At 40.3% G+C, this 16939-nt stretch overlaps 1 protein-coding gene across 1 annotated transcript in view; it reads left to right on the top strand.

The window, feature by feature from the left end:
• TRPM7 (transient receptor potential cation channel subfamily M member 7) overlaps positions 1 to 16939 on the top strand; it is a 118528-nt gene that overhangs the window by 74857 nt on the left and 26732 nt on the right. Inside the window, exons 22-26 of the mRNA XM_079767471.1 lie at positions 4973 to 5147; positions 7533 to 7659; positions 9115 to 9299; positions 10554 to 10686; positions 11213 to 11925. Coding sequence (XP_079623597.1) covers positions 4973 to 5147; positions 7533 to 7659; positions 9115 to 9299; positions 10554 to 10686; positions 11213 to 11925 — 1333 coding nt within the window. The remainder of the gene's footprint in view (positions 1 to 4972; positions 5148 to 7532; positions 7660 to 9114; positions 9300 to 10553; positions 10687 to 11212; positions 11926 to 16939) is intronic.

Below are 16939 nucleotides of genomic sequence, written 5' to 3'. Positions count from 1 at the left end.
TATTGGGAGCTTGAATATATACTTCATTTTTTTCTTTATCCATGATCTTTAGATCCACCTTCCATCAGGATTATGTCTTTCTTCTGTTCACCAGTACAGAAAGATATGGTAACCTGTAGTGTGAACACTGTAGAGCTAGTAGCAAATTCTGTCACGAAGGCTTTCACAAAGACTGATACTTGAAAATAGTTTAGAAAACAGGTAGGAATTTTTCCTGATCAGGGAATTTGTTATCAGAGAAAATAGATTTGAAAAACTTGAAGATATAAGAGATTAAAATGGGGGGAAAAAATCTTCCCCACAGCAGACATTTTTAGTAGAGATCATACTAATGAAAATTATATGATAAACAGTATATGTCCCCCATTCACTCCAACTAGAAATTCTCAATTTAGAATAGGATATTCAAATATTTTAGTTAATTAAATTTAGATCAAGTATATTGAAGATTGTCAGATAGGCTTTATGTACAAAGTTATGGTGGAGACTCTTTCCCCATCCCCACGTGGGAGTCAGTGCTTGTTTCTCAATAAATTTCCATCTTTTGCTAATAAAAAAAAGTTATGGTCCTTTAACCATGTGAGGACACAGCATGAAGTCTGTGACCCAGCAGAGTGCCCTTACCCAATCAATGCTGGCACACTGATCTTGGACTTCTAGTCTCCAAAACAGAGAGATTCCAAAATGGCAGCGGAGTAAGTGGAAACTATGCTGACACACTCCTAGGACCAAACTGGAATTACAAGTAAAATATAAAAACACCACCCTGAAAAGTCAGCTGGCGAGAACCTTGATAATCAGAGATGGGAAGTGGAGACCACAAATTGGATTGCTGGTAGGAAGTGTGGAGGGGTAAAAGGGCTGGCTGGCTCCCACAGATAGCAGCTGAAGTTCAGGAGGGATAGCTCAGCTGTGGGGGTTCCCACTGAGAACTCTAAGGTCTAAACCTGAAACTGGGCTCCCCAACCCAGAACACCAGAACTGAGAAAGGTGCCCACATAACATCTGGCTATGAAAGGCAGCAGGGTAGCTATCTTTAAGGGAGTGACAGTGGAAATGCAGACACCCGCTTGAAGGGCCAATGTGCAAAATTTCATGTGCAGCCACTCACCTTGTGCTCCAGCAGAGGATGGGCAGAGTGGACTGGAGCTGTGAGCAGAAGCCAGGGTTGGGGGCTCTGGAGTTAGAGCTCAGAAGGCAGACACCTCAGTTTCCTGTGCTAAGTCATTTTCTCACACTGCTGAGAACATCTTTCTGCAGAAGACCTTTGTTATTCAGGTGGTCTTAGCCTGGGGAGAAGGCAGTTGCTCACCCTTTGGAGTTTCTGAGGCCCATAAAGACTTAGAATGACAATCAACCTGCAGGCAGAAGCCATTGCCCCACCCTATGGGGAAAACTCTTGTCCCACCCTGTGGTTAATAACCTGAGGCAAATCAAGACATTATAATCAGACTGCAGGCAGAGGTGGGTCTCTGGAGGCTTTGAGTCTTTGCCTGATTTAATTCCAGGCCCAAGGCTAGGAAAAGCAGATCTTGGTGCACATCTTGGTCCTTTACAAAGGCACCAAGCTCCAGCCAAGGGAGCCACAAGCTGTGGATTGCTTATAGCCAAACAGGGTACTCAGGGCCAGTCAGAAACAGCATCTGATACTGTCTGGCACTAGAGATAGGGAGGCTTAGCAGACACCTAACCCAAACAGGCAGCCAAAATGGGGAGACAAAAAAAAAAAAAAAAAAACCCAAAGGAAAACAAGAGAAGTCTCCAGAAGAACTAAATTAAATGGAGGTAAGAAATTTATCAGACATAGAGTTCAGAATAATGATGGCAAAGATACTCAACAGCATGAAAAAAAGATACAGTAACTATGAAGAATAACATAGCACTAATCAAGAATAATTTACAGGGATCCAGTAATTTACAGGATTCCAAGAATCAAATCAACAATTTGGAATATGAGGAAGCAAAAAACACCCAAGCAGAAGAGCAAAAAGAGAAAGATAGTGTAAGGAGCCTCTGGGAAAACTTCAAGCATACCAACATTTACATTATCGAGGTGCCAGAAGAAGAGAGCGAGCATTGATAACCTAGATATTGAAAACCTATTTGAAGAAATAATGACAGGAAACTTCCCCAACTGGTGCAAGAAATAGACTTACAAGTCTAGGAAGGGCAGAGTCCTAAACAAGAGGAACCCAAAGAGGCCCACACCAAGACACATCATAATTAAAATGCCAAGGTTGAAAGACAGAGAGAACCTAAAAACAGCAAAAGAAAAGCAGTTACCTACAGGGGAGCACCCATACGACTGTCAGCTGATTTCTCAACAGAAACTGCAGGCCAGAAGGGAGTGGCAAGAAATATTCAAAGTGATGAATAGCAAAGACCTATAACCAAGATTACCCAGCAAAGCTATAATTTAGAGTTGAAGGTCTTTAGATGAAGAGTTTCACAGTCAAGAAAATGCTAAAGGAGTTCATCATCACCAAACCAGTATTAGATGAAATGTTGAAGGGTATTTAAGAAAGAAGAAACAGATGAAAAATATGAGAAATCAAATGGCAATAAATATGTATCAACAATTGAATCTAAAAATCAAACGAACAAGAAATCTAATGAACAAAGTAAACTGATGAGTAAAATAGAACCAGAGGCATGGAAACATGGAATAGATTTTTGAATAGCAGAGGGCAGGGTGGAGTGCTGTTGGAAGAGATTAACCAAAGATCTATATGCATGGACACAGACACTAGGGTCGTGAAGGCCTGGGGCGGGGTGGGAGCCAGGTGGAGGAAGCAATGGGAGGCAGGGGGTAAGAGGGCCATCTGTAATAGAGAAAGAATTTTTTTAAAAATAAAAGTTATGAAATGCAGAGATTTCTGAAAGATCAGCTATAGACTGTAAATAATTTTATGGTAGTCAAGTACAGATTTGGGTGTTTTGAATTTTGACTTGGACTTTCAAAAAATTACAGATGAATGTTTGGATCTCAAAGTATATCAAATGTCATTAATAATGTTTTGATGAATTATTTGCCTTTTAAAATCTTTTATCACAATATTTTGTTGATTGAGAACATGCATTCTCTCAGTTATCCTCTTACTGTTTTACAAATAAGAAAACAATCTTAGAGGGTATTAAGACTCTGATTGCAAGTCACAAACTATTAAAAAGAATTCGTATTGACAGATATGACAGAATTTTAAAGATGAAGGATTGAGTCTAAATGATTATATATAAGTAAATATTTTATAATTACTCCTTCTAGTCTAGACTTATTGTCCTCTTTATCTTTCATGGTTTTTTTTTGGTTCCATTTTTACTTTTACTATACATTTATTTTTTAAAATATAGGAAAATGTTATAATAATTTTAGGTTGGTTTATTGCAATAAGTGTTGCTTCACAGTAGATTAAAGTACAGATTTATTGTAAATATAGTCTCTTGATCTGTATGGTGCTTCCCTCAGTAGATGATTATTTGTGGTAAATATTATGTATTGCTAGAACGAGACAACATTTACCTCTTTAGATGTAAATGCTAAGCACTGTGCACCTCAATATGTAGATAGAAATTGAAGTTTTATTATAGCATTTAATTATTTGAATACTGAGTAATGATGCCAAAATTCACATTGTGATTTAATAAAAGTTATTTTTCAGTGACTTATTAGGTGATATAGTTCAATTCATCTCTTTTTTAATTTGTTGAAATTACAAACTACCTAACTTGCAAGCGGAATTGTTAGCCAAATATTGGTCTCATTTATTTTTTCAACATCCATATTAATAATATAGTTTGTAGTTTTGTTTTAGTTCCTACAAGGTTTTTATAGCCCAGGACCAGGCATCATGCTAGAGTTCAGTATGAATGAGAATGCTTGCTTTTTTTTTGCTTTTTTTGCTTTTTGTTTTGGTGAAGTGGGCAAAGGACAGTTAGCAGAAGGAGTAGAAAAGAGAGTCTGCACCTTCAGTATAGAAACAGAGCAGTTTTCAGAAAGAGCACTTATGGAAATTGATTCTCAGAATCTGTTCATGTGTCTAGACCAGTGGTCAGCAAACTGATTAGTCAACAGAGCCAAATATCAACAGTACAACGATTGAAATTTCTTTTGAGAGCCAAAAACCGACTTCTGCGCATGGGCCACTAAGTTTTAATCGCACTGAACGTGCGCGCCTGCACGTGGTATTTTGTGGAAGAGCCACACTCAAGGGGCCAAAGAGCCGCGTGTGGTTCGCAAGCCGCAGTTTGCCGACCACTGGTCTAGACCTTTACTCCAGATAGACTCCAATTAGAACCAGAAATCCGATACAGTTCATTATATAAAACTAGTAGCCCTGTGCACAAATCCATGCGCCAGTAGATCTCTGTGGGGCCTGGCCACTCCATGCCTGCTGCCCAGAGGCTCTCCGTGGCCCAGAGGCCCATTCGTGTCCTTGGCCTGGCCAGAGGCCCATCCGTGGCTGGGCGTGGAATGCTTGCCTCATTGCTGGGATGACAATGCAAGTGTTGTGCGCCCTGGCCTGGCCTGGCCAGAGGCCCTCTGCAGCCGGGGTGGAACGCTTGCCTCATCGCCATGGCAATGAGGCAAACATTCCACCAAGTCGCTCACACTGCCCGCTATCAGCTGCTGTCCCTCCGGGACTGGGGGACTCTTGCAGGACTGAGAGGACTGGACCCCGCCATCTTGTGGCTATGGGCGCTGCTGTCTTTGTGACGGGATGATGGTTAATTTGCATGTTACCCTTTTATTAGATAGGATATGTCCGTGACTTGCCTAGCTTCACAGATCAATTTTTACATAATCTCCTTGGTTAAGGTTCATATAGTAATGATATTTTTTTCAATGCTAATATTAAGAATAAAAAGAAACTCAGATATTTTAGTTATCTATTAGAACACTAGAAACTTTTAAGATGAATATTGTCATTGTGTTTAAATTCCATGTATTTTAACAGTGTTCATTTTTCAACAGGTGGCAAATATGTTCTACATTGTAGTGATTATGGCTCTTGTATTACTTAGTTTTGGTGTTCCCAGAAAAGCAATACTTTATCCTCATGAAGAACCATCTTGGACTCTTGCTAAAGATATAGTTTTTCATCCATACTGGATGATTTTTGGTGAAGTTTACGCATATGAAATTGATGGTAAGGATTTATGTTTACAAATTCATCTTTTGTTTATTTTATGTTTAAAGTAGGAAACTGCATTATAGTAATACTAGAGGCCCAGTGCATGAAATTTGTGCACAGGTAGTGTACCTAGTGGCTGCTGGCTGCTGGCTGCCAGCCGGAGTCTCCCTTCCCTGGCTGCCAGCCAGGACCTTCCTTCAGTGTCGCCCTCTGGTGGTCAGTGCACGTCATAATGAGCGATCAAACTCCCGGTCATGCCAAAACCGGTTTGGCTCAATGGATAGAGCGTCGGCCTGTGGACTGAAAGGTCCCAGGTTCGATTCCGGTCAAGGGCATGTACCTTGGTTGCGGGCCCATCCCCAGTAGGGGGTGTGCAGAAGGCAGCTGATCGATGTTTCTCTCTCATCGATGTTTCTAACTCTCTATCCCTCTCCCTTCCTCTCTGTAAAAAATCAATAAAATATATTTTAAAAAAACAAAAACAAACTCCCGGTCAGTAGAACTCCTGAGGGGACACTTTGCGTATTAGGCTTTTATGTTTGTAGATTACATATTTTCAAACTGTTACCTAACTCTGCACAATACATTAGTTAACCCCAGAAGAAACAACAACAAAAAAATTAATTGAAAAAAAGTATTTTAGAGGTGTTTGTTTAGTTATAAGTTGTGAAAGTGTGGCCTAAACTGGCATATACATAATAAGGACATTTACTAGTTCACATAACAAAGGTCAGAGGTAGAGTGGTCTTAAGGGGTTGTTAATTCATAGCTAAGGACATCTGTTCTCTTTCCTCCCATGGCTCTATAATCATAGTGTCTGATTCATACAAGTTTCTCTTTGATTATGAGACTATGTAACAAGCAACAGGAAGAGATACTGTTTTCCATTGTACTCTTTAGGGGGAAATCCCTTTTCCAGAACCGCCTATTGTACCTGTACTTTTATCTCACTAGCTCAAATGTCCTTCAATTTCAATTGCTCTGAAACAGGGCAATGGTGAGGGGGTTGTATTGATTAGTTTAGACCAATCATGGTGGATTTAGGTGATAAATGGTGGGGTTTTTTGGATTGTTTTCGTTAATTGGGCTAAATAACTTGCTAACATTGGTGAGACAGCCAACTTTCAGAGATGTTCTTTATATATATATTTTATTTCAGAGAGGAAGGGAGAGAGAGAGAGAGATAGAAACATCAATGATGAGAGACAATCATTGATTGGCTGCCCCCTGCATGCCCCCCACTGGGGATCAAGCCTGCAACCCAGGCATGTGCCCTTGACCGGAATCGAACCTGGGACCCTTCAGTCTACAGGCTGATGCTCTACTCACTGAGCCAAACCAGCCAGGGACAGAGATGTTCTACTGACCTCCACATCTGGGTTGTGGAATCTTTATTTTGTTAGCTCCCTCTTGATCTCTCTGACTCTCTCACCCCATACCTGTGTTGCTCCCTACCCACCTATTTATAGGTCGTTAGGTAGGTTAGGGGATGGCCAGATCATAGTCATCAGTTGTTATCAGATGTTGAAACAATGAGGTTTTGCCAGCTTGGTCAAATTTTGTGATTAATCGCTTCTTCTTCGGTTTCTTTCCAGGTTTTCATTGACTACACTCTTTCTGATGTGGCTCTAGTTTAGTTGTTATAAAGCATTGGATATAGTTTTTTAGGCTCCAGCATTCTCTTTCTTGGGTATGCTTCATCAAATTAATCTGAGTAAAATGGAAATAGATTTGTAAACTTTTTAAAGAGTGATACAAAATTTGTCACTAATTAATGGTTATTTACTTCTAATCCTTGCCTTCTTAAATTGTTTTTACTTTACTCAAATAACTTCGTGCCTGGTATTAAAGCTCTTCACATTTTTTTATTCAGCTATATTCTGACTTCAGAAACATTTCTGGTGGGGATAATGAAAGCTAAGAATTCAAACCTAATCATTATATATTTGAGAGGCATTTGAACCACTCTTTAAACCCTCTTTTGTTACATAATAATATAAACTCAATAATCTTTGTTTGTAAATTGACTGAGCTTACTGTACTCTTTTATGGTTTCATTACTTTTCTTATAGAAATGTTATAGTATGGCTGAATCTGGGAATTTTATTCTCCTTAATGCTCCTCAGGCTAACCCCTACCTTGAAGGTTAGATATAATGTAAAAATATATTTCCTTGTCTGGAATAGAGTGGTAGAACAGATATCCATATCTCTCACAAAATTCTTCTTGTTGGAGTATTTCTAAGATGGTGTTCCTGTGGCTGCCTGCCCAGAACTTTTGCTAGAATCTGTAAAACAGATTAATATATAATCAAAACTTCCTTTACCCAAACAAACATAAATATTCATTAGGAGCAATTACTGGTGAATTACTAAATATATATTTTTTTTCTTTCTAAAGTGTGTGCAAATGATTCTACTGTTTCTACACTCTGTGGTCCTGGGACGTGGTTGACTCCATTTCTTCAAGCAGTCTACCTCTTTGTACAGTATATCATTATGGTCAATCTTCTTATTGCATTTTTCAAGTAAGAATTTTATTCAGTTGCTTATTGTAATGAGATCATTTAGCATACATTTCTACTCAATTTGAAGGAAATAAAATTTTAATTCCACAAATTTTATTGAGGCCTAAACTAAAATTATCTTTGAAATTTGCAAATAAGAACACATTCATTTTCATATTAAATGAGTTCTGAATTTGAGACTTTATTAAATATCTTTCAACATGCGGTTCTTTTATAAATGTAAACCTTTATTTGGGATTTTTAATAAGTTGTCAAATACCCATTCAGTATACAAACAGAAAAGCAAATAAAAAATTAATCAGTAATTCCATTCTCAATATTTTGGGGTACATCTTTTTATCATTTTTTTATGAATACATAGGAACTATTTTTTCTTTACAAAAATAATATTCTTATAGCCCTACCCAGTTTTGCTCAGCAACCAATCAGTATGTCTCTCTCACATTGATGTTTCTCTCTTTATGTCTCTCCCCCTCCCTTCCATTCTCGCTAAAAAATCAATGGGAAAAATATCCTCGGGTGAGGATTAGCAACAACAAAATAATAATGTTCATGAATATATATGTATATGTATATGTATATATGTGTGTGTGTGTGTGTGTGTGTACACACACACACACACACACACACACACATACATATATTAATTGATATTCGAAAGAGGAAGGGAAAGACAGAAACATCAATGTGAGAAACTTCAATTGATTGCTTCCCATATGCACCCCAATGAGGGATCGAACCCACAACCTGGGTATGTGCTCTGACCGGGAATTGAACTGGTGACTATTTGGTGCATGGGGCAATACTAACCAACTGAGCCACACCAGCCAGCGACCTCTCATTTATTTTTAATAGCTATCTCGTATTCCATGATGTAGTCATAATTGTTCAAGATAGTATGTTATATTGTTCAATTCAATTGTTTATAACTTTTTGTTCCCAAAATGACTTTGTGGTTAAATTTCTTATCAGTCCTTAAGTATTTCCTTAGAATATTTTTCTAAAAGTAGAAGTGTTCAATATATGTATTTTTAGGGCTTTTTTCACTTAAGTCAAAATAGGCCCATGTCCTCAAATCTGTCAAGACTAGGTATTATCTTTTTAATGGTTATTAATTTGATAGTACATAAAAGGATCTTATTTTTATTTGCATTTACTTTGTTGCTACTAAGATAGAATATTTACTTAAATTTTTGTCAGTTATATATAATCTTAACATCTTAATGATTTTTTGCCCAATTTGGGGAGAGTTTGTAATTAAGATTCTCAACAATATCAAACCTTGTGCCTTATACTTCTTGCATGTATTTTTTCCGATTTCTCATTTGACTTTTTTGTCTTATTTATGGTAAGATATTCTTTTGAATCCTTGTTTAGAACAGAATTACAATTAAGTCTTTAGCATTTAAAATGTGATTAGCTGTTTGTTCTATTTTCATTCTTTTTTTATCTAAGCAATGTGTATTTACAAGTGAAGGCAATTTCCAATATTGTATGGAAGTACCAACGTTATCATTTCATTATGGCTTATCATGAGAAACCAGTTCTGCCTCCACCACTTATCATTCTCAGCCATATAGCTTCTCTGTTTTGCTGCATATGTAAAAGAAGAAAAAAAGATAAGACTTCAGATGGACCAAGTAAGTAAAATATATTAAAACAATGTTTTTATTTGCTTTTTATTCAAGTGTTTACATTTTATCAGTTATCAGTATTACACTAAAAGCTAAGTATTAGTTTTTTTTTTTCTTTAATCCTCACTAGAGGATATATTTATTTGATTTTTTAGAGCGATTGAGTTAGAGAGAAAGAAACATCCATCTGAAAGAGAAACATCGATGGGTTGCTTCCTATAAGCACCTTGACGGGGGATCAAACCTGCAACGTAGGTTATATGCCCTGACTGGGGATCAAACCCACAATCTTTTGGTATGCAGGACGATGCTCTAACCAACTGAGCCACCCACCCAGGGCCTAAAGGCTAAGTGTTAATTTTATTCAGAAGACTTAATTGGTTAATGTTACTGTAAAAACTTTTGTTGAATTTTCCAAAACAGAGTTTTAAGCAAAATATGACATCTGTAAAATGAATTTAGTATTAAACTTCTTTTTGAAAATGGCATCTGTTTGTTTTTTTTAAATGATAATTCTTACCTAATAATAGACAAATGTAAATTAACTGTACCTCCGCTACGCCACCAGCCAATCAGGAGCGATATGCAAATTAACCAAACAAAGATGGTGGTTAATTTGCATACACAGGCACCAAGTGACGGGGCCATGGTGACAATGCAAGCATTCTGCCCCACCCCTGATCTCTCAGGGCCTCTGGGCAGTGTGGGAAGGCGGGGCTGGAACAGAAAGGGCTGGGCCGGAGTGGAAAGGTGGTGCTGGCAGCCAGGGAAAGAAAAGCCCATTCTAGCACGAATCTTCGTGTATCGGGCTTCTAGTGTATATAATAACACTTTCTGTTCTACAAACCATTTTTGCTGCTTTGGAAACAATACTTTTAGTACATTTTGTACACTGCACCAGACTAATTACCATATCAAACTGCTTAAAATTTTACAATCTCTTTCTGTTCTACCAATTCAGTTCTTAAATTCCTCTACCTGGATATGTGAGGGAGAGTTCTGAGAAAGATAGTTGGGGAAGAGTGTTTTATGGGAAAAGATCATTAGGACAGAAGTACTTGAAACTGTTCTGCTGAGATCACACTATGAATAAAGAAAGAAACAGAAATACTTGTTACTGCTCTAGACATACAGCTGTAAAAAAAAAAATGTAGATTATGCTTATAGGCTTATGAACCCTGAGTAATTCATGACTCATGAGTTAAAGTTGGATATCTTGATAGCCTTCATTGATTTATTTTTTTTCTTTTCCCTCCATAGAGCTTTTTTTAACAGAAGAAGATCAAAAGAAACTTCATGATTTTGAAGAGCAGTGTGTTGAGATGTATTTTAATGAAAAAGATGACAAATTCAATTCTGGGAGTGAGGAGAGAATTCGTGTAACTTTTGAAAGGTTCAGAAGCTCTTTAATTATAATTGATTATATATCAGAATAGATCCTTATAGTTATGTCTCTTATGTTTGTCAAACAAATAAGTTTAGTAATAATTTTACATTGTATTTTGGGAGACAGTTCAGTTCTAATATTTCTTGTATGTCAGTAAGTCATTCCTATGTTATTTTTTATCCTTGTTAATGAGGGCAGAGAAGAATTAATGGTTTTTGTTTTTACTAGTGGGACAAAATTAAAACTATTATTAAGTGATTTGTTTCTATCAGCTATGATATATTAGGAAAGCATGTGGTGTTGGTGTAGATATAATAATGGTAATGGAAGTTTTGTATTTAATTATGATGGGATTGGCATGGGAGCTTTCTTAAATATAAAGTGTACTTTCTATAAATAATCATACCTTATTTTATAACTTACCTTGTTTGAGTGCATGTGAAATTTTTTTACCATTATAATTTATTGAAGTTACAAAATTTCTAAAACATTAATTTTCAACATTTGTAAAATGCCTGTTTTTCTTCTATAGAGTGGAGCAAATGTGCATTCAGATGAAAGAAGTTGGAGATCGAGTCAACTATATAAAAAGATCATTACAGTCATTAGATTCTCAAATTGGCCATTTGCAAGATCTTTCGGCCCTGACTGTGGATACATTAAAAACACTCACTGCTCAGAAAGCTTCGGAAGCTAGTAAAGTTCACAATGAAATTACACGAGAATTGAGCATTTCCAAACATTTGGCTCAAAACCTTATTGATGATGGTCCTGTAAGACCTTCTGTATGGAAAAAGCAGGGTGTTGTAAATACCCTTAGTTCCTCTCTTCCTCAAAGTAGTCTTGAAAGTAATAACCCTTTTCTTTGTAATATTTTTATGAAAGATGAAAAAGATCCCCAATGTAACATATTGGGTCAGGATTTACCTCTAATTCCCCAGAGAACAGAATTCCATTTTCCAGAGGCTGGTTCCTCTTGTGGTGCCTTATTCCAAAGTGCTGTTTCTCCTCCCGAACTGCGACAGAGACTACAGGGGGTAGAAACCTTAAAAATATTTAGTAAAAATAAGTTAGGCAGGTCACCTAATAGTATACCACATCTATCATCCCCACCAACCAAACTTTTTGTTAGTACACCATCCCAGCCAAGTTGCAAAAGCCACTTGGAAACTGTAACCAAAGATCAAGGAATTGTTTGTTCTAAAGCTGCAGAAGGCGATAATATAGAATTTGGAGCATTTGTGGGTAAGTTTGGCAAAGTGATATTTGTATATCAATATTATTTACTTTTTAATTATAATTATTACCTTAGAAATAAAAATTAGCAATAGCTAATTGAAACTATGTACCCATGTGACAAGTGGAGTATATGTAGATCTAATAATAGAGTATGGTTCCAAAATTTTTGCCGGGAAACAGAAATGGGAGAAATATTTATACCTATGGTGCAGTTTCCTATGATAACAATTGTTTGGAAAACTTTTTTGAACCTTGTCTTTTGAATTTGGGGATCTTCTATTGAATTTGATCAACCTGTATTGAAAGAACCTACATGTTGGGGAATAATAGGAACTTACAGGGAAGACTGGAAATAATGGGAAAAGAGAATTGACTTATAAGTAGTGTGACCATATAATTTTTTATCTAAACCAGTACACTTATAAGAGTGAAAGGGTATACTGCTAATAATTACATCAGGACAGTAGTGAACGCCAGAACTCTACTTATAGTCAACCCATTTATAGTACCCAGAGAAGAGAGCATTTCAAAAAAGAATAATTTGTCCGTTTATTTAAATTTTTAATTTTGAAATAAATTTAGACTAATAGTAGCAAGTTTGCAGAAATATTGTAAGGTGTTCTTTTTATCAATGGAATTCATTGGAGTGACATTTAACGTTATATAGCTACTAGGAGCCTGGTGCACGAAATTCATGCATGGGTAGGGTCCCTAGTCCTGGCCAGCGATCAGGGCCAATCGAGGCTTTCTTTCCCCTGGCTGCTGGCTGCCAGCCAGGGCCTTCATTCCATGCCACCCCCTGGTGGTCAGCGTATGTCAAAATGAGCGGTTGAACTCCCGAGGGGACAATTTGCATATTAGTCTTTTATAGGATAAGGTGTACAGTTCTATAATACATCATCTGTATATTGTACCAGTATGTTCACCATCCCAAGTAGAGTCTCCTTCCATCACAATTTATCTGCCCTTTATTCTCTTCTATTTCCCCCACCAGGAATGATTCATTCTTTTCTTTTTTAATATATTTTTATTGATTTCAGAGAGGAAGGGAAAAGGAGAGATAGAAACATCAATGATTAGAGAGGATCATCGATTGGCGGCCTCCTGCACGCCCCCTACTGGGGATTGAGCCCTGAACCTGGGAATGTTCCCTGATCAGAAATCAAACCATGATCTTCTGATTCATAGGTCAATGTTCAACCACTGAGCAACACTGGCTGGGCCCTTTTTTTTAAAATCCTCACTGAAGGATATTTTGATATTGTTTTTAATTGGTTTTAGCGGGGAAGGAGAGAGGCATTGATCAACATATTAATGATCTTGGTGAAAACTGTTTCAATGGAGGAATTAGTGGAGGGAGAAACCAGATTAGTATAGTGAATCAAAGTATGAATAGGAGGAGGGAATGTAAAGAGAGTGACTGGGGTGGGGCAACAACAAAAAGGTTGGCAGCTCGCAGTCCGGGAGCCCTTGTGGGATGTCCGACTGATGACAGATCTAAGCCAGCAGTCAGACATCCTTAAGGCTGCTGCAGAGGTGGGAGAGGCTCCCACCATTGCCACTGCGCTTGCCAGCCGTGAGCCTGGCTTCTGGCTGAGTGGCATTTCCCCTCTGGGAGCACATTGACCAATGAGGGCAGCTCCTGTGTTGAGCGTCTGCTCCCCTGGTGCTCAGTGTGCATCATAGCACTCGTTTGGTCGATTTGCATATTAGCCTTTTATTATATAGGACTAGTGCTCGGTGCATGAAATTCGTGCACAGGAGGGTGTGTCCCTCAGCCCAGCCTGCACCCTCTCCAATCTGGGATGCCTCAGAGGATGTACGACAGTCGAACATCCCTCTCGCAATCTGGGACCACTGGCTCCTAACCGCTCACCTGCCTGCCTGCCTGAACGCCCCTAACCATTCTGCCTGTGGGCCTGATCACCACCAACTGCGCCCACCTTGCAGCCTGATCACCCCTAAATGCTCCCTGTGCTGGCCTGATTGCCCCCAACTGCTCTCCCCCCCCCCCCCGCCAGCTGCTCACCCCCAACTGCCCCCACCGCCAGCCTGCTCGTCTCAAACTGCCCCCCCCCCCACCGGCCTGCTTGCCCCCAACTGGCCCCACCCCCCTGCTGGCCTGCTTGCCCCCAACTGCCCTCCTTTGCCGGCCTTATCGCCCCCAACTGCCCCTGCTTGTCAGCCTTATCGCCCCCAACTGTCCCCCCCTGCCAGCCTGCTTGCCCCCAACTGGCCCCCCTGCCGGCCTGCTCGCCCCCAACTGCCCCACCCTACCAGCCTGCTCGCTCCCAACTGCCCTTCCCTCCGGCCTGCTCGCCCCCAACTGCCCTCCTCCACCAGCCTGATCAATCCCAACTACCCTCCCCTGCCAGCCTGATTGCCCCCACCTGCCCCCCCCCTTGCCGGCCTTCTCGCCCCCAACTATCCCCAATTGCTGGTCTTATCATCCCCAACTGCTTGCCCCCAACTCCCCGCCCCCACCCCCCACCCCGCTGGCGTGATCACCCCCAACTGACCTCCCCTCCTTGCCTGATCCCTAATTGCCTCTGCCTCAGCCCTGCCACCATGGCTTTGTCTGGAAGGATGTCCGGAGGTCTCCCAGTCTTAATTAGCATAGTACCCTTTTATTAGTATAGACTAGAGGCCTGGTGCACGAAATCCATGCACAGGGGAGGGTGTCCCTCAGCCCAGCCTGCACCTCCCCAACCTGGGACCCCTCGAGGGATATCTGACTACCCGTTTAGGCCCGATCCTGGTGGATCAGTCGGACATCCCTCTTACAATCCAGGACTGCTGGCTCCCAACTGCTCACCTGCCTGCCGCCCCTAACCGCTTCTGCCTGCCATCCTGATCACACCCTAACCACTCCCTTGCCAGCATGATTGATGCCTAACTGCTCCCCTGCTGGCCCGATTGCCCCTAACTGCTCTCCCCTGCAGGCCTGGGTCCCTCCCAACTGTCCTCCCCTGCTGGCCTGATCACTCACAACTGCCCTCCCATGCTGGCCATCTTGTGGCAGCCATCTTGTGTGCACATGGGGCAGCCATCTTGTGTGTTGGAGTGATGGTCAATATGCATGTTACTCTTTTATTATATAGGATGGTTTTAATGATGATGGAGACTTAAATCATATATATATATGTTGACAGTCTAACATATGGAGGAGTAAGGTGAGGAGGTCATGCATTATAGAGCTGATTAGGTCCATAATGTTAGAGAGGAAGGGAGAGGGAGAGAGAGATAGAAACATCAATGATAGAATCATTGATTGGCTGCCTCCTGCACACCCCCTACTGGGGATCGAACCTGCAACCCGGGCATGTGCCCTTGGTCAGAATCAAACCTGGGACCCTTCAGTCCGCAGACTGACACTCTATCCACTGAGCCAAACCAGCTAGGGCAAGGCCAACTCTAAGTTATCTACTGCTAGGGTACATGGAGTTCTCAATGGATATTCAGAAACATACATAAAATTTGAATAAAATTTATCCCAATTCATTTTTTAAAACACATTTTAGTCATTTTTGTTAATACTGTATTGCTGCTAGGATGGAGATTTATATGCCTATGTATACGATATGTATTTATAATATGTATATGTAATATATACTATATATGCATGTGATATGTATTTATAACATGTATATGTAATATCTAAACTAATAAAAGAGAAAAATGCTAATTGTAATGCTTCACTACGCCCACAGCCAATCAGAGCAAGTATGCAAATTAACCCAACAAAGATGGTGGTTAATTTGCATACACAGGCACTGAGCAGCCTGGGTCCCAGAAACATCCTCCGGACCCAAGCCGCTCCTAGCCTGTAGGCCCGTGTTTAGGCCCTGAGCGGCAGGGGTCCCAGAACGCCCCTTGGCCACTCGGAGCCTATGAGTGCAGACGCCAAGCGGCTGGGGGCGGGTCGGGAACGTCCCCACATGGCAGCAGCGCGCGGACCCACGCAGCGATCCCCTCCGGGCCCAGCCTGGGTTCTCAGCCATTGAGTCACACCAGCCAGGCAGTTATGGTGGAATCTTAACCTTTTGCACTCGGATGTTGAGATTAAAATTACTCTTTGAATGTATCAATAATTTGAAATATAAAAAAATCCAAATAAATAAGTTTGTATGAAAAGAAACTCCAGTTTTTTATTCTACTGCCGTACTTTGTAAAATCTGGGGTATTTAAAAAATTAAATCCCGAGTAGAATAAAGGAATCAAGAAAAAAGCAAGCGAGTGCAAAGGGTTAAATGTTTCTTTTTTTTAATATATATTTTATTGATGTTTTACCGAGAGGAAGGGAAAGGGATAGAGAGCGAGAAACATCTATGAGAGAGAAATATCGATCACCTGCCTTCTGCACAGTCCCCACTGGGTATGTGCCCCCAACCAAGGTACATGGCCTTGGCTGGAATCGAACCTGGGACCCTTGTGTCTGCAGGCCGTTGCTCCATCCACTGAGCCAAACCAGTTAGGGCTGTCCAATATGTTAAAGAAAAAACCCTATCGAATAAAGAGGGAATATGCAGGGGAGGGCAGTTGGGGATGATCAGGCCGGCAGGGGAGCAGTTAGGTGTCGATCAGGCTGGCAGGGGAGTGGTTAGGGGGTGATCATGCTGGCAGGCAGAAATGGTTAGGGGCAATAGGGCAGGCAGGCGAGCAGTTGGGAGCCAGCAGTCCAGAATTGTGAGAGGGATGTCTGACTGCCTGTTTAGGCCCGGCAGTCGGACATCCCCTGAGGGTTCCCAGATTGGAGAGGGTGCAGGTTGGGCTGAGGGACACACATCCCCATGCATGAATTTCGTGCACCGGGCCTCTAGTATTATATAATGCTTTTACATTTTATTAATAGTAAAAGTGATCAAAAATAATTAAAGTGTTTTTTTCCCCTTTTTCCTTTTATATTTCAAGCAGTTCACTTCCTGTCACATGCTAAATTTTTTTGTAGACCTTTGGTTTTTGCTATTGAGCTATTCATCTTCTCTAGCTTCTTGACAGATATTTTTAATATTTATCAAAA

Source organism: Cnephaeus nilssonii (genome assembly GCF_951640355.1).
Source record: "Cnephaeus nilssonii genome assembly, chromosome: 4".
Taxonomy (NCBI): domain Eukaryota; kingdom Metazoa; phylum Chordata; class Mammalia; order Chiroptera; family Vespertilionidae; genus Cnephaeus; species Cnephaeus nilssonii.
The sequence above is the reverse complement of the archived record's forward strand: the minus strand, read 5'-3'. Positions and strand labels throughout refer to the sequence as shown.